General features: G+C 28.7%; 1 protein-coding gene across 1 annotated transcript; it reads left to right on the forward strand.

Annotated features, from left to right (window-relative positions):
- Positions 1-8,663: 8,663 nt before the first annotated feature.
- On the forward strand, positions 8,664-10,993 carry LOC113847356. The gene is made up of 2 exons (XM_027476412.1): positions 8,664-9,810; positions 10,736-10,993. The coding sequence occupies exons 1-2, from the start codon at positions 9,023-9,025 to the stop codon at positions 10,800-10,802; spliced, it is 855 nt and encodes a 284-aa protein (XP_027332213.1). The 5' UTR covers positions 8,664-9,022; the 3' UTR covers positions 10,803-10,993.
- Positions 10,994-24,446: the final 13,453 nt, after the last annotated feature.

Consider the following 24,446-nt stretch of genomic DNA (forward strand, 5'->3'; position numbering starts at 1 on the left):
ATCCCCATACCCGCGTTTTAAAAAAATACCCATACTCAGCCCCATACCCGCGTGAGTATGAACATTAATCCCCGTACCCGTACCCTCTGGGTACCCGCATACCCGTCTTGTACCCATTACCCGCGTTTGTTTGAGAAAAAAATATTTATAAAGAAAAATATGTTTATATAATTTCACATAAGTAGCATAATAATACAAAAATTCAATATGTAGTTGTCGAACAAGGTACAAATATAGATAAAAAAACAAATATTCAAAGATCATAAATGTTAAATGTATCTTAATATAATAATTTTCTAAATTAAAATTCTTAGAAATAATAAGCAAAACTAAACACACAAGTTATTTGTCAGTGATAATTCTATCTTGTGTGAGATTTGATTGATTAGTAATGTCAGAACGATAACGAAATAGATCTGTACAATGGTTGTCCCTTCGTGTGGGATCACTTAGTAACCTCTTGTGACGGCATTAACAACTAATTCTAATGAATAACATTTCATAGTTATTAAATTTTAGTGAGACAGACATTGAGAATGAGAATAGAGTTAGAGTAGAGAAGTTCAATACTAACAATAGAAAGTTGATACATAAAATATTTTTTTTAACTTTTGAATTTCAAATTGTAAGAAAAATAATAGATTTAATTAAAATAATATAATATAATATATATATATATATATATATATATATATATTAATACTAGTATTTTTTAACTCATATACTATACGAAAGTATTTTATCAAAAATATAAATTTTTGAAAAATTATTTTAGTGAATTAAATATTTCTAATGTATATAAATTTAAAAAAAAAGAATTTGAATAAAAGATAAATAGTTACAATAAAATTTTATAATAAAGAAATATACGTGTATATTAAAAAAATTATACTTTTTTATCTTAAAAAAATTAACAAATAAAAATTAACAATAATTTTTTATATTTATATCTTTTCAAAAACTTCTTTGAATGTGAATAAATAGTAAGAATAATATTATTTAGATTCAATAAATTATAGTTGTACTTGTAATACATATGTTCCATAAAAAAATATTATTTTAAATTAAAATATAAAATTTAAATTTAAATATTATTAATAAATAATAAGTTTACGGTAATAGTAGGTGATTGTAAAATTTATAAAATATTTATAATATATTTATTATTTATCATTCACTTTATGATTAAAACATCAATATAATTTTATTAACAAAAATATTTGTGTAAAAAATATTTTATGTGTGTCATATATAAATAATATTTTAAAAAAAGTCAATCTCATATTAACTATGTAATAATTAAATTGTGTTAGCCGAATTAAATGATATAAAATAGTAAATAAATTTTTCTATTAAAAATATAAACCAAAATAAATTTTTTGGTTTACTTTATTATTAAATATATTTTTATATTAATCTTATATAACTTCACATAAGTAATATAATAATACAAAAATTCAATTCATAATTGTAGAATAAAGTTCAAGCATATATATATATATATATATATATATATATGCGGGTATGGGGCGGGGTGGGTACTTAGATACCCATACCCGCACCCATCCCCATTAAAATTTACGGGTTTTTACCCATAACCATACCCGTACCCGTATAGTGGGTAAATACTCTACTCATTATGGGTAAATTTTACGGGTGCCCATCGGATACTTTACCCATTGTCATCCCTATCTCAAAGTCGCACCTAGCTATCATCGCTCTCCAAGACTCCACCCGCTGTTGCGTTAAATTTTCAACTTTTTTCAAATTCTATTTGAATGAATCGGTAGTAAAAATTTGCTGATTTGTTATACAGAGTTTGGTCCTTCAGAAAAAAGAAACTTCATAGATAAGTCAGCCTTGAAGATTTAAAATTTGCTGGACATTTCCTGCAAAAAGATAAATTATAATAAATGAACTTTTTGCACTATTTATCTTCTTATATCATTATTATTAATAATTTTTCTTGCAAGAAATATAATTTTGGATTTATCTACCAGAAAATTCACTATAATAATGCAAGTAAATCCAAATAAAATAGTCCTGGATAGATTTGTAAGCAAATTTTTGTATGAAATGTTTCACTCTAGTAATTGAAATTCTTGTAAATTTTTGCAATTTCTCTTTTTGGAACATTGCTTACAGAAAAGTCAATTATAGAAGACAATAGAAAGTCAAGGATCCATTAACTTAATCGTGCTCATTTAAATGATTGCGTAGCCACAAGGACTTTGGAGCAGATATTGAGAGTCCTTGATTGCCCTTTGCCCTTTCCCAGAGAAAACCACAGTATGCAGAGTACAAGTTTCAGTAAATTTACATCTCTCCCAATAATCACTGGAATGACATAATTACATTAAAGTTGCAAAACGTGTGCATATACGCTAATGTTTTCTTGAAGCCATGAATTATGTCGGACCTATCACGTCGCAGGTGAAGCCTCAGGAGAAGTAGCAATGGTTTATTCAAACTCGAGCAATCTACGTGAATACCAAAACAAGTACTATTTGTTTTTCTATTAATAGAAAAGAAAAATGATATTGTAGATATTTAATATTTTTGTTAAAAATTTCATCAGTACAACTTCTGTTTTAATAATTGCGTCTTGCATATTGAAGAAGACAAGGTCATTTCGCTTTTAATGCATTCAAATTTCATTAGCTATTCTTATGAATATGGAATTCTACATACTAGCTAGCTAGATATTGCTTGTGAATTTCAATTAGTTCTTTTTATCATCAAAGGAAATTAACATAAAACTTAATTAGTTTATATTTGTATTTAGTTATTTATTTTTTAAAATTAAGTATTTAGTTTCAAATCAATTAATGATTAATTTGTATCTAGTTATTTATGATTTAGTTTATACCATAATTTACATACTAAAACTATGAAAATAAAGGAGAGAGAGAAATATATTATTTTTTTTGCTCATAAAAATTCATTGTTTTAATGATGGGCTTGTTTTTATTTTCTGGTTACAAAATATGTTTAAGTGGATTGAATCCTGGGTGCTCATCAAAATTAGAAAATGCTTTTAAGACTCAAAAAGTCATTAAAGAAGATGGCGTGGACTTGTTTGATATTGTTTTTGTTTGGGTTTTTAATAAACTGTTTTATTAAACAATTTTAGAAAAAAATTACTTAATCAAACAATTTAAAATAAAAATTAACTTCTTCGTACCATTACCATTATCCCACTAAGCCCAGTTTATAATTCTTAAAATGGTTTTCACTTTTTAAAACATTATAAACTTGTTTTTGTTTTTTCAGTTTCTTAATAAAATAATGTTTAAACCTTTTTTCAAAACAATAAATAAAAATAAACTTTATCAAACATTTTTTTTTTTACAAATACAAAACAATTTTAAAAAGCCTGATATTTCCTCCATGTCATTTATTTAAAGTAAAGCTAGCTTGAAAACAACTCCCTCAAGTGGGTATGGTTATGGATTATAACTATCCAAGAGTCCGCATAATAATGTTTCTATTTTAGCCCTTTTTTATTAAGATAAACTGAGAATCCACGGCTAAAGTATACAGTTCTTATCAATGTTCATTCTATAAAAATACTAAGTAATCCGACCAATTTGTATTACTAATTATTCAACCCACAGCAAGATAATAGTCACCCTTAAAAATATTTTTATTTTCTGCCATTGTTAATGATAATAACAAGAGTATATATTTATAAATTTTGAATGATAATTATTTTTTGGGATATATTATTTATTTTTGAAGCTTTTATTTATTTATTTTTGTATAACTTTATGGACATTGTAAAAATGTTATTAGTATTTCTTTTTATTTATGAATAGAAACAAAAGCAGAAGTTTCAAGAATTGATTAACGCGATTTGGAGGTCATTTTAGAGCTCTTAAATTTGTCATTGACAATTTTTGACATGCGAACATGAACAAATTGTAGAAATTTTAGGAGTTGATTGATGCAATCTAAAGTTTTATTAACATGACCTAGATGCCTTAAAAAGTTGTTACTAAGAATCTTTAATCAGAAAAATTTACCTTTAACTCTAAAGCTTCATTGTAGCATGTTACGTGAGGAAAAATCTCTGTGTCATTTTAAAAAATTACCATTAACGACCTTTTGAGTCAAAAATCTCTACTATTTTCACCGTAGAAGTTAGGCACACAAATATGTGCTCCAAAAAATTGCCATTAGTAACCTTTAAGATTATAAATATGATTTCAAGGTGCAGCGAAATCCAACATGATTTATGAGTAGAAATCATTTTATTAAAATTTATGAATTAATTAAGTTTGCTTATAATATATTTAGTTTAATTTATTTAATTTTTAAAATTTTTGTAATTAGTGTTTTTGACATTTATTAACATTTCTCTAAAAATTTTATAACTTAAAAAACATAACAAAAATGTTTTTATTTTGATATAATTAGTTACTAATTGTAATAGATTATAATACATTTAGATTAATTTAATAATTTATCAAATATTTATAATTATTATTTGTGAAATTGATAAATATTTTTGTGAAATTGATTTTTTGTCACTAACAACAATTTTTTATTTGTCATAAGACAATTATGCTATCATTACTTATCAATCATGCCACTTAAGTAAGAAATAAATAACATTTTAGAAATAAATAACATTTTACAACATGTTGTCTTTGACTGGGTTACTTAAATTTATCAAATGCAAATAAATAATCATCTTGTTAATATACTTGTGAAATGTTAGAACTCTGAGATACACACACTTTAGATTAATGATCTACTCTTGATTGATTTTACTAACCTTTATTCCACAATTGTTCAAGATATATGTGTGATGAGTTATTAGACAGTTGATCAACAATAAACAATATTGAAGGATCATAAATTAGATTAAAGTGACTAGTACAATACATTGGTTGACTTTTTGTAAATTATGACATTAGGATAGCATAACATGCGCGAGTATATATACTTTCTTTGTTATGATATGTTTTAATGTCGAATAAAAGCAATTATGTGATTGGAAATTATAATTAAGGTTCAACATGTTTTTCCTTTCTTAATAGTGGCTTAGATTATGGTTCATGTCATGATGCTAGAGAAAGTTGTACCTGCATATACTGCTACAGGTATAGGCATAGCATCGACTAACATAGTTGACTTTAATCCCTGGTAAACCAATAGTATTCTCACTTGCTCTCGAATGGAGATAGTTGCGATATCCAACGAACCCTCCCTTTAGGGATCTTAGGACTATCAAATTGGTTTTGGATCATATGGGTGTTCAGAAGATAAATTATTGATGTGTTGTTAAATATGTTAAATTTCTGTCTATAAAGCATTATTATTTTTTTGTATATAACACTAATATTTGGTTATTAATTGCAATTTCTGTGTCCATATAAGGATAATGATATTGATGTTGTAATTGTAGATAATGTGATAAGAGAATGAATTGTGTGTTTAACTATTAATCCTTTGATTTATTTTGAAGTTATAGGGTGACACAATTGACTGTGTAATTTGTCAATTTCAATATGCTTAACCTATTCTTCTCCTACCCAAAAGTCTTATAAGAGTTAATAACAAAGACTTATGAGGATTAGCAGAACTAAAGAATTAAAGACTCATTCATGATGGTCAAGTAATAATGTAGGAGTATTAGTATCAATGTGTCTTATAAGGGTTGCCAACTGACAACTATTATCCTTCTAAATATTAGACATGCATGGTACACATTATATGCAATAAATTGGCTATAATTATTCCTTCTGATGAATATTGGCATGATACACACTATTATCCGTAGTCTCACCCTTAACAGTAGCAAAACAATCAACAATATATTTTGATTACCATCATGTGTAACGACCACTAATAGAATTATTTTGTATTTTCCATACAAATGTGTTTCATGAACTGCACAAATAGTTTGCAATATATAAATGCTCTAATATAGGGACCAAAGCTCTAAAAACACTTGATATAATATTTGAGCATTAGGAACTAACTCATCATTACGGTAAGCTTTTGCATGATTCAATTGAACAATGAATCCTCAAACAGTGTCACACATTACTACACATTGTGGCAAAGCTTCAAATAAGGCTTTTTACTTACCAAAATTTTTTTCAATTGCCTTTTGCTTTCTCATCTATGCTTTCTATTACGTTGTTGTGTATCTATACGGAGACTAAATCTCATCAATCACAAATTTCATCTTAAAAGAAGGGTCAGACTCTACCATTAGCATGAACATTCTACAATTGTGTTTAAATTTAACTTCCTATGATCCTAAGAAATCCTACCCATTGTACAAGTGTGCAGGCCATTATACTTTCTAATCTCTCAAATATACTTGTTCTTTCCAAAAGTAGATCGAAGAAGCCATAAATAATCTATTTTATATCTCACGCATTTATAATAAAATGTATTTAATTCTAACTCAAACCCTCTGTAGTTCACTCCTTTTAATATAATGTAATGCTTAATTGTTTGCATAACAATTTCTTTATCATTGAATTGTTTTTCAACATGCAATTTTCCATCTACATTGTGTTTGACAAATGAGGCTCATCATCATTAACATCATCATGCACATTCTCATCTTTACTTTCTTTATTGCTTCCATATTTTCCTCCAAAATCATTGTCATTACTTTTAATGTTGTTCTATTCCCTTTTTACCTCTTTGTCGAGCATAGTGTTGCATATGCTTCCTCCTTATTATCTTGATAAATGCCTACTGAAACTTCTTTGAAATCAATATACAACATAATAGCAAGAGTTGGAGGACAATGCTGTTGATGTATCTAAAACATTTGTTAAATACCATTATCATTTATTATTAGAAATGTTTGATATTGCATGAAATTACCAAATATTGATATTAGACACTTATACGCAATATTTTTCACTATTTTTGGAAACATTACTTTAACATATTGACTAAACAAGTACTTCAGTTTTCCAAATGATATATTATTTGCCATATATACATATATTGATTATTTTCACCTAAATGTCATACATTTATGAGTGTTTGTAAGAATTTCAGGTATATTAATATTGACAAAATCATATTTTTTTTTTCATGAATGAATTAAGCCTACTTCTAAAAGCCTTCTCTTGTAATTTGTTACAAATGAGGAATGCAATATTTATATGTTTAGCAATATGTCAATGACAATATTTCTTTTTAAACAATGTTGATCAATTTTTTAGTGAATTGATAATTTTTTAATTATTTTAAACCTTTAAAAGATGTTATTGGCCACTTTTCAAACTTAGGGAAACTTTTTCTATGTAAGAGTTACCGATGACAATTTTAGTAGTCACAATATTTTTTAAAGTAAAAAATTATTTTTTTAATCTTATTAATAGTAATTTTTTATTATAATTAATTATTTGACAATTAAAAATGTTATTAACAATTTTTAAATTAAATATTTTTGAATCGTAATTTTAATAAACAAAATTTCATATTTTTATAATTTCAAAATAAAATAATCACATAAAAAAATAAAGTTGATGCCCTAGCTAATAATAAATAATATTTTTTAAAAATTTTTTATCTGATTTAATTTAAATTTGACTCTAAGATATTTTTTACACATTCATAAACTCGAATTGAGACTTTAGTTAAAGCTACCGAAACATTTGCCACTCAAACTCTTTATTAGATTAATCATGAAGTAATAACATAAAAATGTATACACAAGGTGATTTGTATCAATTAGATGCAACAGCTTGGTAGTATTTTTTTTGTTTTTCAGCTGAAGTCTGCCGGTGATCCTGCTCGGTAGAGGAACTTCATTGACACTGGTATCACAACTACAAGAACTGATTTTTACAGCTACCCACTAAACTTCCCATCTCGCTTTACAGCTACACTTCCATGATGGTAAATGCTATACTACCGTGCATTGCGTGGAAAACATCCAATAGTAGTAGTATTTGTCACTATTACCAAATTAATGAGGTGATAATGATTACTGAACACAGATTCGTCACAGAAAAAGCAACCATTATTGTCTATTAAGGCAATGAAAGAGAGACAACATTATTGTGACTACGGCTTTATGATCCACTCCACATCTTAGTGCAGCTCCTGATGTGGGGCTGTGATTCCATTGCAATTATTATTTGAGGTCCTCTCCATTCTCCAATATCTCAAGCTTTTGACACGTGGAACACCCAAGCAAATAATTCCAAGAAACCGATCCTTGTAAGGGCAGCCTTTCCTCTAATTCTTTGTTACAACTCATCAGAATAAAAGGAATATCATGCCCAAAAAAGCCAGAATGAGGAGCACAAGGTACACAACAAAGTCCCAGTGAAAAAGAGCACCAACCCTTAATCCAATAAATTTTCTGGTTAGTAGCTCTTCCTTATAACAATTAAAGTTTGGAATTTAGCTCCTTTAAACAAAAATATTTACTTCATAAAATAAATCAAAATTTATATTGACATAATTTACTATATAGGTGATTGATAGAAATCTCTAAAAGAAATCTCTTATTTTAAAGATGCTGAAGTCCTAATTTTGTGTCCTATAAATAGGTAATTGATGGAAACTTGAGAGAAATAGCCAACTCACGAGGCAAAGGTACGTCATGTCTTGGCTATTTAACAAAGTTGGGGAAAAAAAAGTGAGTGAGGGAGAGACACGGTGACCGCGTGTTTTCTTCCACAAAACTAAAGAGTAAAATTGAAAGACAAAGCAATGGTCATTGAAAGACAAAAATGGGGTGAATAGAGAATAAGGGCCCATCTAGAATCCCTTGACTTTGAGGACGCTTTCTCACTCACTCTCTCTATCCCTAATCAATTCCCCCTTTAAAATTCTTAGTCACCAAGAAATTGAACAGCATCATCACCCTTGAAGCTAACAACGTTGTGATTGTGAAGCTATTCAAATTACCCCCTTCACCCTCCCCTGCTTTCCAAACCAACCACACACAACACAAGCCTACGCAATTATTTTTTCTTCCTCTTCAAACCAACTCACACAAACACCCATAACAAAACACAAAAAGAAAACCATGCTTGATCCTCGAAGAGACCAACCCCCAATTTCTTTTCCGTTGTCCAATGAAATGGGACACACAACTCATTGTTATGATGCATGGGGAGCCACAAATTCTGATTTTTTTGCTTCAAAGAAACAATCTAAGAGCTACAAGAATTGTCATAGCTACAATGATATGGAAGTTCAATTGGGAACAGGATCGAAGGTTGATGAGTCTGGTATTTGTTCACCTCCTCTATGGGCTACAAGCCCACCAAGGAGTTCCCATCATCGCAAAAACTATTATCGATGTCTTTCCCCTGCATCGAAGACTCAAGCCATTGCAAGGGGCCAAAGGGAGCTCATGGAAATGGTTAAGAACATGCCCGAGTCAAGTTACGAGCTTTCTTTGAAAGATCTCGTGGAACACCCAAGGGTTGAAGTTGGCGAAGAGAGAAAAGGAGGGGAGAAGAAATTGAGCAACAAAAATATGCACAATAGAAAGGTTGATAAGAAAAAACAGGTGAAGAGAAGTGGGAATATTGATAATGGAGGGTTCTATCTCAAAATGGTCTTTCCAATTTCTTTGGGATCTAAAAAGAAGATGAATTATGACTTCTCGGTGAATAATAATAGTCCAAACAAGGTGTCTCCTAGAACATCTGTTTCTGATGGATCCACTAAAAGCCTTGATAAAGAATGGTGGAAGAAGAACCTTTCAGCTTCTGGTGGAGAGAGTGATAGTGGTATATCAAGTATTAATAGTGGAAGCATGAAAAGTTCAAGTAGCAGCAGCGGTAGCAGCAGCAGAAGTAATAGCAGGTATGCTCGAAGTTAAAACTAATAGAAAATAGAAAATCTATGTTTTTGAGTTTATATGTTGAAATTGTACAAAAATCGATCAAATAATTGCATGCTCTTCCCAATATGGTATTTTGTTTAGAATGATGATGCAATTAACCAATTAATTGCAGAGGGGAAATTAAGTAATTAACTAAAGTAATGTATTTTCAATTTATAAATCCAATTGAAAGTTGAATGTCTTTACTTTTCTGAGTACTTGATAGGTTAGAGTAAATGTTCTCAGATGCACTTTGATTAAGATATATAAATCATAAGCAAACGTTTTTAGCATACATATATGGTTTCCTACTAACCTTGTAGATATTTTCATGAAATGCTTTGTATGATTCTAATCAGAACAATGGGTTGTTTCTCTTTCAAATTTGTTTCTTGCGAAGTATATGCTTGAAATCTGCGGTGTCTCTGGTAAGTGACAAAGTCAATGAATGATGCCAAAAGTATGCACAGGTTGTCGGGTAGTTTGGCCTTGCGTCACGGATATTAAAGGGACGAAGGCGTGGTATTGTAGTCTTTTAATTGATAAAGTTTAATGGCGTAGCTTTTAAGGACTTTAAATCAAATCGAAATGTTCAAGGTGTTTAGTTGTTGTTGGTGGATAAAGAAAAAGAAGCTATGGCGTGGTCTTGTTTGCTAGCTTGGTACATTTTTGTCGTACACTAATCTGATTAACAACACAATTGTTGACTCGTTGCATAACAACTGTTCCAACGAATAACAACAAACAGCCTAACAAATCGTGAATAACAACTAATTTTTTGTGTGTTCAGATAGATTGTAATTCCAGATTTAGCAGAAAGAGATTCGTTTTAGTGTGTGATAATATCATATATGTTTATCATATCATTGTCGGCTAAAATCACTATTTTTTTTCTATGCAATGCAGGCATGAGATAAGTGTTAGTAGTTGCTGGCCTTTCATACGAAGACCCGAAAGTCTTTCACAAAAGTAAGTGTTGGCGCTGATGATCCAAAGTACCATATCAAATGCATATTTATGCAATTGTAGTTTTCATCGGTTTTAGACATTACTAGGCAGATAAAAGTATGCAAAACGAAGTGTGTGTGTATTTTCCCAGAGAAATTTTAATGATGTATCTTCTATTTTATGCTTTCTTTATTTAAAGATGAACATAGATCTGTGTCTCGGATAACAGATTGAAGCAGCTTAAAATTTTAGAAGTAATTGAGAATGAAAATAAGTTATTCAAGGCCTTACCTGTCCCCAAGCAAAAAGATAAGGTTAAGGCTTTTAAAAAAAATATATTTTTTATTTAGTTAATTAAGTAAAGTTTAGGTCTTTTAAGATGTCTTTTAGATTTAATGGCCAACGTATTTACCTATATAAATTTATACACATACTATTTAAATATAAAATTAATTTATAACTTTTATTTTAATATCATTATATAATTATATTATTGCATTAGTTGGTAAAAAATTTAATCCACTAACTTATTTGAAGACTGCTCACCTACCTAGGAATAAGTATGTTGACTTATATATTTACGTTATAATAAAGTATGTATATATTATAAACAGGCCTTTGGGCGAAGCCTCAAAACTTTTGTCAGTCAAACTAAGCTTATTTAAGTCAAAGCTTAGCTTGACTACTTTATTTCCATCTCAATTAATTATTACGTTAAGGTTGTAAATGAAAATTTATTTAATATAATTTTTAAATAATTGCATTTATTTTTGCAAAACTTTTACACTAATTTATTATGCGCAAATTTGAGACATGAATAAAAATAAATTTGTTTACCTTTATGAAGTTGACTATATTTTATATATTATAACTACAAGAAATATTGATAAATATATATATTAATATTACACAATTTTAACTAGATGTCAAAAAATTTTTAAAAAAATTTGATAAATATTTTTCTATCTTTTTCTTGTTCAAATTGCTAAACACTTGTATAGATCAATTTTACAGAATTTCAACTAATTACTCAAAATTTCATGACAATTTTGTAAACTTATCCAAAGTATTAATACCGATCAATTTACAGTCTGACAATTATAACTAATAAAAAAGTATAGTATCCTCAACATAGACTTTTTTATTTAAATAATAATTTTTAAAAAAAAATTACTAAATTATAAATTTTTTATAATTATTTTTCTATTTAGAGTGATTTTAACCACGTGTTATATGTTTTGCTATAACTGTTAACGAAATTTTTATTTTTAAATTTTAAAAAGAATTTACTACTAAAAATGTAAAATGTAATTTTTTTTTATTTTTTAAAATAAATTTCATCACAAAAAATATAAAACTTAGAAGATTTTTACACGTATCAAATTATTACAAAATTTGTAATTATAATTAAAATATTTATTTTAAAAATAAAAAAGTTTTGCCAAATGAATGGCGAAACTGTTTGTTAAAAAAGAAAAATGCTGAGTTAACAACTTCCATTTTCAATCCCGAAACGGCTTGGTTCATCTACCTTGACCTTCCAAGTGACATAGAAGACTGCCCCTTTCAAATTTGGAGATCAAAAAATGAAAGAAAATTATCTAATTCAAAATCGAACTTGTTGCTGGCTTGATTTCCACTTGTTAAAGCTCTGTCTAGTACTCCCTTGTGTTAGAAGTTCTTATTAGATTACTTCACATTGACTCGCTAATCACATGCACAGTTCCAATAAAATGTCTAATAAATAAATTTTTTTCTTAGTTCTTTTGGCAAAGGTGCACTGTAACGTTAAATTTTTTTTTTAATAAATAGTTTCGCCATTCTTTTGATGAAATTTTTTTCATTCTTTTAAATAAATAATATTATTGTAATTACAAAATTTATAATAGTTTGACACATGCAAAAATTTTACAAGTTTTACATTTTTTATGATGAAATTTATTTTTAAAAAAATCATAATTTCACATTTTTAGTGACAAAATTTATTTTTTAAAATAAACATATGACACATGATTAAAATCACTGCAGACAAAAAAAATAGTTTTAAAAAAGTTATAATTTAGTAATTTATTTTAAAAAAATATTATTCAAATAAAAAAAGCCTAAATATAACGCTTTAAATGAAGAAACAAATAACAATAATTATATAAGACCATATACCATCATCTACAGCAAACATGAATATTATTGAAGTCTCAAACAGATATATATCCATCAACTTACGAAATTAATATGGATAGTAAAGTTATTGAATCTAAGTTATTAAAAAGATATGTGTACATCTCTTCTGTGATTTCATCAAGTTGCTTATTCGTGTTGTTGGTAAATCAGTACTTAAGAGAAATGCTACAAGTTAACTCATTAGAATATAAATTAGCAAAACAATTATAAAATTTGTAAAGAAAGATACATTGAAGAGATTAATTTTACACTGTCTTTACAATCCTAGTTTTCTTTAACGTAGAATTTCCTTATTAAATCTGAGCACATAATAGTCTATGCCATTTGGTTGTTGAGGACACTACATATAAAATTAAACACAAAATGAACTTAATGTTTAATGTAAATAAAAGTAAAGTTAGGTTCTAGACATACCATTCCTTAACCATCTAATTTTGACATTTGATTTTGGTTCTTTAACTCTTTGAAGTGCATGGTAAGTATAAATCATACTGAAAAAAAGGATCGAAAAGACCATATATATATATATATATATATATATATATATATATATATATATATATATATATATATATATATATATATTACACTTATCGCAAAATATGTACAAAGATTAATTATCATTCATACCATTAAATACGTATGTTATTTGTGGATGATCTTTAGGATTAACGGAAACGGATCCCTTCATGTTACATTGTTAAGTATTTTGAATTTTTGTTTAAGCGAACAAAATTTTGCTTAAGAAAAAAATAAAAATAAATTAACATAAGAGTCATGTTTCACAGCAAAAATATGGGGATCCTGATCCAGGATTAACATGCATAATATCTAACTAATAGATTATCTCTTCCAACGTATTGATGGTAAATAAGACCCAATGAGATCCTCCTTATTAGCTCACTTCCATGAAGTAACTGTCGTAAAATTATTATCACATAAAATTGTAATAGGCCATGCCTTTTAAAGTGAAGATCTTCAAGGATATTCTTCAACCATATTGCTTGACAAGCATACGAAGTTGCAGCAACATATTCAACTTGATAAAGTGATAATTGGCTACTTCTTCGAAGACCATAAAACAACTCCTGAACTCAACATAAAACATACTTGAAAGTACTTTTTCTATCATCTTGATCACTAGCAAAATCACTATTTGTGAAGCCAACTAAATCTATCTTTAGTCCCATTTTGTAGAATAGTCCAAAATTTGCAGTACCTTGCAAGTATTAGAAGATTCTTTTGGCAGCTAGAAGATGCATCTCTATCAAAGTATCCACATATATGCTAATTTGACATACAATATACACAACATCAGGCCTTGTGTTGTCAAGTACATTAAACTTTCTACAATTTGATTGTAAAGTGTGTTGTTAACCATTTTTCCTCCATGATCTTTGGTCAGTTTCAAACGACACTTAGTTAGTGTGTTAATTGTAGTTCTTCATATGAAACCTATCTAAAATTTCTTGCACATATTTCTTTTGAGAACTAAAGATTCTAGTAGCAGTTTACACAACTTCAATGCCCAAAATATAATGCAACATACCTAGATCAATCATATCAAATTCAATCATCATGGACTTCATAAATTTGTGAATCATGGTAGCATCATTCTTAGTAAAAATAATATGATGATCCACAAACACATAAACAGTAAGCATTTTTCCATCATCACCAGTTTTGATAAATAATGTGTACTCGTAAAGACATTTCAGAAATCTTTCTTTCAAAACATAAGCTTCAAGTAGACTATACCAAGTTCTTGGAGTTTGCTTTAATCCATATAAAGTTTTTTTTAGTCTATATACTTTATGCTCATTTCCAATTTTTCTAAATCTAGGAGGTTGTTCAATTAATATTCTCTTCTTTCAAATTCTCATACAAGAACGTCAATTTGACATTCAATTGAAAATTAGACCATAAATTTTAAGCTGTTAAAGAAATCACCCACAAGATTGTATCATGCCTCGCCACTGGAGCAAAGACTTCTTTGTAGTCGATTCTAAATTTTTTAAAGGCCCATTTAGAAGCTGGATTAACTCCCAAGTGTTGTTTCTCTCAATAGAAGCAATCTCGATAGCCATATTGTCTCTTCATTTTTATTCCTTACCATATTCTTCAAAGGTTATAGGATTACAATTTGAAAATAGAGCAAATTGAGTAAGTGGATCATCACCTTGTTCAATTCTTGTAACTTTATAATCTATCATCCATGCAAGTTTCCTTTTTATTCGTTGAGGTCGCTCATCTTCGATATCAGTAGTTGTTGCTCATTTGTTGCAAGTTGTGCATTCTCCAAGGGTTGTTGCCTTTCTTATCTATTGTATCTGTCAAATCAGCTTGTATGCGTTGTTGAACTTCATTTTTATTCCAAATCCAAAAATACTCTTCATCAAAAATCACATCACGACTAATGAACATTTTCTTGGTGATTGGATTATACAATTTGTAAGATTTTGATTGTTCACTAATACCAAAACAAGATACATTTTTCTCCTTTCTTGTCTAGCTTTGTTTTCTTTTGATATGGAAAGTGGGCATAGGCAACACACCTAAAAATTCAAAATTGATCTATTGTTGTTTTTAGTCTGCTCCTTTGGTGTCATATTTTGAACAACTAGTGTAGGATTTCTATTCAAAGTATGAATGTTCCATTTTACAGCTTTAGGCCAAATTTTTTTTCAAACACCACTCTTTGTCAAAAGATTGCACACCATGTTCATAACTGTGCCATTCTTCCTCTTGCGTACTCCATTTTGTTGAGGCATGTAGGTCTCTGTAAGTTACCTCTTGATTCCACAAAAATATGTGAATTCATATGAGTTGTATTCTTCACCACCATGATTAATGCGAAATTCTTTATTTTAGCTATCAACTTCTTTCTCAATGAATACTTCAAAAATTTTAAATACAACAAATGCTTTAGATTTTTTTTTGAAAAATACATGCATGTTTTGCTTTGAAAATCATCAATAATGGTGATCAAATATCTTTTACCACCATTTAAATGTGGGTTTATTATCCCACAAATGCTCTAACTCCAATGCCTTTCTTGCTCGCTATCATTTTCCTTGTGGAAATTGATTTCAGTGTTTTATGCTAACAACACATTCTCCACAAACTTCAGAGTAAGTAATGAATTGAGGAAGGCTTGTTATCATTTTTTATTTATAATAAAGTCTTTAATCCACCAAATTTTAAGTGACTATAGCGAACATTCCAAAGCCATGCATCATCTTTTAATTTGTTTAAAAAACATGAACGACTGGTGATATGGAGATAAAGTGGGAACATGATTTGATGTCATGTTAACTTGGGCAATTAGGCCTAACTTTGCATACCCCATCTTTAATAGAAATTTCACATCCTTTCTCTTGTAGTTGACCCATACTGAGTAAATTAGTTTTTAAATCTAGAACAAACTAAACATTAGAGATAGTGAGTTAAATTTTCCTTGGTATGAAGTGTTATTCTTCTTTTTCCCATAATACAAATTGTGAAGTTATCACCAAACTTGATTATTGTATTACGGAAAGTCTTGTCTAATTCAGAAAAAGCCTTGTTGTCTCAACATATGTGGTTGTTGCAGCCTATGTCTAAATACCACATGTTTTGTTGAGTTTCTTCCTCTATGTAGCAAACCATCAAAAGAGACACCTCATCTTCCATTTCTACAAAGTTAATTTTTTCTCCATTGTTTTTATCTAAATTTGTGCAGCATTTTTATTGATAATGACCATACCATGTGACAACGTCACCATTCAACATATGACTTGTCTCTTTGAGTTGTTGAATAAAGGGCAAGTGACAATCGGGGAACTCAGTGCACACTCTAGATAAAGAAACTTTATGCACTTGACAGAGACATCTTCTACACACCATCTTCTTTCTCTAAGTTCTGACTTAATCTACTATATAAAGTTATTGGAGATTATTGGCAAAAACGACAAACATTCCTTCAGAGTCCGAGTGAGTGATTGAGCGTCCTTAGAGAACGAGAGGTATCTTCATCCTTTTCCCTTTTGGACCTTTTCAGTTTGAATTTTTCTTTGTGTTTATGAATTTATTTATCATGCTTTTCGTTATTTATTTTGTTATGGATAGCTAAGTTCATAGCTGAGACTATGACAGATCCTATTGCATACCCTATGTGATTTTTATGTTTAATAACAATATTAGTATTTTTTAATGTTTGGTTTTATCCTACCGAATTGAGTTTTGCATGTTAAAAATTAATCACCCTTAGCATCTCATAATTAATTGCATCGTAGGTGGTCGTACGTACCACATGTAATTAATGAAACTATAGGATAAAACATGATAAAAGGTCAAGTAAATCTAACTTAATTATTCTCTTCCAACCATTATTGAATTAACAAACGTATAGGCTTTTTTACTTTCTCTACCTTTTGCCTTGTATGATCATTAGAGGTAATCGCCTAGGGAAAATAATATTAGCATTGCATAATCATTAGGTGTCAATAAAATAAGTATGGGTGGTTGGTAAATGTTAAAGAAATTAATAATGAAATTAAACTAAAGAAAACATAGAAAGATGTAATAGGTGAAACTATATGCCCTACGCTCCTCTCATCCAATTTCTATAAAAAATTACTTTCGTGTCTTTTCAATTACCCTTTAAATTCAAATTCTTCTTGTTTTTAATTCACTGCGCATCTTTTTAGATTAAACAATTAAATCGAGGTATTCTTGATACTTAAAAATAATTTTTGTGAGACGATAACTTGGAAACTTAATTTTAAACCATTTATTACATTTCGATGGATACACTTGCCTACGAACAATACCCAATCAGTCATATAATATTAATTTTTTTTCTATAAATTAACATCCACAATGGTCATATAAAATATCAATTAAAAAACACATGAAGCATCTATCAACTTGTTAATTCAATAACGATTGGAAGAGAAATGTTGGTTTAATCTACCTAATCTTTTGTCTAATTTTATTTTAGAGGCCCGTTAACTGATTGTGGTACGATCACCTACAATGTAATTAATTAGAGTTATATTACAAGTGACTAATTCACAACATATAAGTATCTATAGTAAGACAAACACTAATCACAAGCATAAATCAAATTTAGATTCAAATATCAACGGCTAGGGAGAAAATGAGCCACATGTTTAAATCGTAGGTAGTATCAATTTTGACGTGTAGACAGCCCTATTCAGCCCTATTGAAGCACCTATGGTGATATTGTGTCGGATCTTGACATGTAGCATTGTCAAAATGGGCGCTGCGAAGGCCCTTCTTCTTTGTTCCCTCCATTAACGTTGGCTAAGAGAAATTTGTTTATTATTTCTGTAAAATTTCTCTAAACGAATTTTTAATTTTGCAGTGTTATTATGAGAAAAATCCAAAGGTAAAAATAAAAATATGAAATAAATAAGTTTTGTTTTATTTTTAGAAAAAAAAATTAACAATTTAGTTTTATTTTAAAATTTTACTGATGTTGGTGAGGTGATAAAGTGAAAGTTCATTTTTGTCGATAGTAAAGGTCAGTGCAGAATGAAAATTATATATATATATATATATATATATATTTATAATTTATTTGAGTGTGTATATATTTTTTTCGTAATTTTATGTAAAAATAATTGAAATTTTAATATTTGAATTAATTTTTTGTTAAGAAAGTAGATTTTGAATTTCGTTAATTGTTGTAATATGTAATCTGGAAGTTTAGGGCTGCATTAAATTAAAAAATTTGTTAGTATCTTTAGGTTTAAGTGCAACATCAATTGAAAAAATTGTAATTTTTTAAAATTTTTGTAATGCCAGTAAAAAAAGATGGATATTTTTTTGTAAATGTTAATAAAATTTATTTTTAGTTTAATTAATTTATAAATTAGTAAATTAAAATTACAGAAGTGTATAATTACATTATAATAATATATTAAGTTTCAGTAGATAAAAAATAGATAATTACTTAAATTTAAAAAAAAAAGATAATTGCATAATAAAACATGAAATATTGATTAAAATTTCATGAAAAACCTTATTATTGTTAAGATTAATTAGGAGGGTGAATTAAAGGTGTAAAAAATTTAATGAACAAAAAACTTTAAAATGTAGAATATTTTTTTATTAGGCCTGAGTAGACAAAAAGAAAATTTTAGGTAAATAAATTTTAAAAATGGTAACCAGTAATTTAAAATTCGTTACCAGTAAGGTAGAAATTATAGATTTTTAAATGATAAAATTTATAAATTAATTCATTCTTAATTTGATATTAAGAGGAAATTTAAATTATAGTTAAAATTAAATATATGTAGTTCAATTTAAATAATAAGATTGCAATATTGTTAAAAAAAATTAAATATATTATTACAAGATAGGTAAAAACATAAATTATTAAAAATATATTGATATTATGTTAAATTAATTTTCACTTTTTAGGTTCTTGTAGAGTAAAATAGAATTTGCATGGGTAATAGTTGTTATAAAAAAAGTAAATACGTGAAATTAGAGATACACGTCTTTTGTAAAATGAATATAATAATATAAAGTCAAATGAATTTATAAAATATTATGGTAAAATAGATTAATATTAATAAAGGTTGTGAAATAACTTTAGAATACAATATTAAATAAAAAATATAATAAAGTAAAAATGTGATTAAATTAGATTAATTAAATTCTGGTATATTAAAAATAGAAGAATTAACATAATATTCAAGAAAATTATTTATGTAAGTTAATAAATATATTGTCATAACCAAATATTAAACTAGTATGCCTCGAATAAAAATTATATGTTATCAAACAAACAAACTTTTTAATATAAATATTGTGGTAGGAATGATACAGTTGTATTATTATTTCATGGAACAAATATGTTATTGTATGTAATAAATTAATATATTGGGCATATATATATATATATATATAACTAAATATATAATAAAATTTAAATATCCGTTATATAATAATAAAAGTGTACTATTAGAAGTGTATCAAATACTAGATATGATTATTATCTTTACAGTTTATGAACACAAAGTTTATTATGCATATTAAACAAAAATGCTAATATGTAGTAACTAGTTTTGTAATGTTTATATACTTATAGTTTGTAGAAATATGAAATTAAAGTATACTGAGTATGAATATGTAATTGTAATATTATTTTCTATTATACATACGATTCTGTATATTGTAACTTGTTCAAGTATATTTGAAGTTGTGTATTTAAATTATTTAAATATTAATTTAACTAATTTATTGTCATGTTTAATATGATAATAATATTAAAATTTTATTTTAAATTTTTGTATAACTTCATCTTTTTCACAAGGTCTAGTGATTAATTTAGGGCTAGATGATTCATCATTGTTGTGTTTTCAAAGTATACATGTGTTTGAACACATTAAAGATGGTTGAGAGCATCCCATGATGAAGGTTAGGAGGTGTCAATTTATACTAGTTAGTTTAGATGATGTTCCAGCAGAGATTCTACCACATTTGGAGTTGACTGACTTTGCTGTAGTGACACAGCTTGCCAACTTTCCATTGGTTAAGCATTTCATCACCGCATTGGTTAAAAGATGAAAGCCTGAGACTCATACGTTTCATATACCGCTAGGAGAGTATATCATAACGTTTCAAGATATAGCCATCCAAATAGGTCTTCGGGTTGATAAACTTTTAGTATTTACAACTACTAGAGGTAATTGGTCACAGATAGTCGAGGATAGTCGAGGTGTTAGGTCACCACCAGAGGCTTTTGTGAAGAGCAGCTTGAAGCTTAGTTGGTTAGACCAACATTTCACTAACATTGCCATGCATAATCAAAATGAGGTTCAACTGACGAGATTTGCTAGAGCATATATTATGAAAATGATCGGAGGGTTTATGCTAGCAAACCACTCTAGCAGCAGAGTCATAGTTCGATATTTGCCTTTACTTGAGGACTTCACAAACACAAGGCAATATAACTAGGGAGGAGCAGCTCTCAGTTTCTTATATAGAGAGTTATACATGGTGACAAACATTGACAGAGTTGTCATTGGATGTTTGACTCCATTGTTGGTTATATGAGTGTGGGATAGTTTCCCACGTTTGTCTCTTCCCAATCCTCCACATTTACAACATGATCTTCCATATGGTACTAGGTATGCAACTTGACCACTTTTCTAGTTTTATAAATTATTACATATAATTTAATTTTTTTATATTAACTTTGTTTACTTTGTTATTGTTCAGGTGGTTAGTAAATTGGGTGCCCAGAAAGGTGATATAACATATTTTATGTCTATATTTATAGTTTTATTCTCATTTATAAACACTTTTAATATGCTTTATTTTTATAGCTTTTACCATTTTTTTACTTATTGGAATAAATTAGGCCTATTATAAATAAATGTTTTAATTTCTTATTTTTTGGTAATTCTGACTTCTGACTACTCTTTTAGCCATAACTTTTTCTACATATATTATTTTTGGCTGATTCTAGCTTCATTGGATTCTACAGATCCAGCGCTTCAACATGCATATATGGATCGCTAGATTTGGAGTTTTTTTCAATTTTTTATGATTTTTTGAAGTTCAGATAGATTTGTTGAATATTATTGCGGGATTACATTTTGACCCTTGTTATTTGATAATTGTATTTGGGCTTTTAGATATTATTGAGGCTCGCATTTTGGCCACTTAATTTACCCTAATCAGAACCTATAAATAGACTAATAAGGTTCTGAATTTGGGAGGTAATTAGATACTTTGAGCTTTCAAGACTTGGCTGAAATAAGAATTCTTATTTTTACTTTCTCTCAAACTCTCTCGTTCTTTTCTCATTTTTGCATGGGTTAAGTGTTTCAATGGAAGGCTAAACCTCTCGTTCAATCCGTGGAATCCAAACGCTGTATTTCAACCTGAGTTATGCGCTAATTACTCCAAGTTTGTTCTCTTTTTCTCTCTAATATTCGAATTGTTTATTACGATCGTGATTGACTTTTCTGTTGTTAGATTTCAAATTAGGACTCGATTGATGTTCTAATTTGATAATTAATGTGAATTAGGTTAAAGGATTATTTGATTTAATTTGTAACTCTATTCAACTAGGTTATTCGATTGAATTAATAATTGAATTGAGTGATTGTTCAAACGTGAATTTAAATCTTTAGATACTATGATAGTAAGAATTACACGCAATTGGTATTCTGTGGATTGATATTTTTTTAATTCATTTTTTACTCACTTTAATTATGTTCATAATTTAATTTGATTAATTGCAATTTTTAAAATCCCAAAAATCTTTTTTTTATTTTTTAAAAGAAAACCTAAAATTGAATTTTACTGAGAATGTGTCTCCATGACCTGACCTAGTTTTGACTCTATACTACAAAATATTTAGAAAACTTAGTTGTTTTGATAGCGACTCGACAATCGTTTATCAAAAAGTGAAGAAAGATTTTACATATTATAGATATAAATTTGATTGTCTAAAACGTGATGAGGTATTGCTTATTTTTAATTTCTAAATGCTATGTTATTAATATTTAAATCAATGTTATTTAATGAATTTTGTTTTTCAATTTTCAGATTGTATGATAGCCTTATAGTCAAGAGTTACTTAAAGCATTGCCCTCCATATGCTTGCTTGCAAGGGATGAACATTTGGAGGTTAGTGGTGCCCTTTATTTGTTCAAATTTGTGACTGACACCAACTAGACCGTGTAATGCATCAGTTTGGAATGGTGCAACACATTCCTTGTGCTCTATACCAATCTGATGCATTACATGACATCACATTGAGAGAGAAGACGGGAGAGAATTGGAATGATAAGTTTAGACACATCTTAGCATTATGGGAGAGGCGTAATGATTAGGTTTTCAGCAATGACCCTTAAATTGGATTATTGAGTTCTAATTCAGAATACATGCGGTGGTATATTACTCATTCCAAACATTGGATGACGAGAGATGTAGTAGTTTTTTTCACTTCTGGTATGTATTTGTATACATGTCCCTAAATTAATCTACATAATATGACTTATAATGTTTTAAATAAGTAAATTTTAATCAACCCATTTACATCTGGTTATGCATTGCAGGGAGATGTACATGAGAGGACATACTACTTGGCTACTAATGGCCAACAATCATTCACATTCGATGAGCTGCACACATTATGTGAGACCATGTTGTCTCTACAAAGTGAACAAGCTCGCATATTAGAACTAGTTTTGTCATCCAACCAACTTGTTCAGGGTAGATGCATAGAGGACCCACATATTGATCTTGGACAGCCTGAGGGACGCAAAGAAGGGAAACGTTTGCAATGATGTAGGTGATGAATCCATATTTCTACTAGTATTTTACTATAGTTTTAATCCATTTGATAAGGGAAATATGTTGGAAAACGTAGAAAAACTCATAAAATTAGAATGATTGGAGGATTTCCTTAAATAACATAGTTATTTTAGCATTTGTGAATTTTCTGTGTAGAAATTAATAATTCAAGCATGTTTTTGTAGAAAATCATGAGCAAAATTCATGAAGATGGAAGATCAATAGAAAGATAGAAGAAAAGTAGCAAGTCTAGACTCAAAGAACAAGGTTTAATGGAATGTAAGCTGGCGTCGTCACTTTCCCTGGAAAAAGTGAGCGTTCCAGAGCATGGAAATAAAGTGGAGTCTGTGCGTTATCACTTTCGCTAGTAAAAGTGAGCGTTCCAGAGGGGCTTCAGACTTAGCAAGTAGCGTGTTGTCACTTTCGCTGGTGAAAGTAAGTGTTCCAGAGGAACCCATTCACAACAAAGAGTGTGTTACCACTCTTACTGGAGAAAGTGGATGTTCCATAGAAGCTCTATACATAGCGAGAAACGCATTATCACTCTTACCAACGAAAGTGAACATTCCAGAGAGACCTCAGCTTGAGAACTTGCGCGTGGTCACTTTTACTCATGAAAGTGAAACACATGCACAACTCGACTTCCAGCGTTGCCACTTTTATGAATGAAAGTGATCACTCCAGCCTTCCAGAACATCAGAGAAGCCTGCGCGTGGCTATTCTTGTGAAGTAAAGTGATAACGCGTTCATGGCAGAAAAATTATAAATTGCAGAAACGCTCAGATTTTTGGATCTTTTTGTTCATTTTTCATTTTCACTTAGTTCTTGGGTGTGGAGAGAGTCTAAGAGAGAGAGTGGGGACGAACATCGAGCTTCAACCTAGAGGAATTGGATTGAAGATCAGTTGAAGATGCTTCTTCTACGTTTTCCTCTTCTTCTCTTTCTTTTTCTTTCTCTGCTACAATGACTGTGTAATTTCTTCATAGTTAGGAATTGTAGATCCAAAAAGAACATGTTGAATTGATTCTGGATCTGGATTTCAAATTTTGGAATGGATTGAATGGTTGATTCTGCACTTTACGTAGTAATTGAATGGAAATTTGATTAACTAATTTCAGAGGAACTCTTGTCAATGGAAATTGAATTTATTCTTCAAATCTGAACC

The sequence above is a fragment of the Abrus precatorius genome, unplaced genomic scaffold (assembly GCF_003935025.1).
Source record: "Abrus precatorius isolate BTA unplaced genomic scaffold, Abrus_2018 Scaffold8, whole genome shotgun sequence".
NCBI classification, from domain to species: domain Eukaryota; kingdom Viridiplantae; phylum Streptophyta; class Magnoliopsida; order Fabales; family Fabaceae; genus Abrus; species Abrus precatorius.

Excerpts from the sequence above, each read along its gene's own strand:
- LOC113847356 (XM_027476412.1), top strand. The coding sequence starts at position 9,023 with ATGCTTGATCCTCGAAGAGACCAACCCCCAATTTCTTTTCCGTTGTCC. Across the intron at positions 9,811-10,735 it reads AGCAGCAGAAGTAATAGCAG|GCATGAGATAAGTGTTAGTA; the intron begins GTATGCTCGAAG and ends TATGCAATGCAG.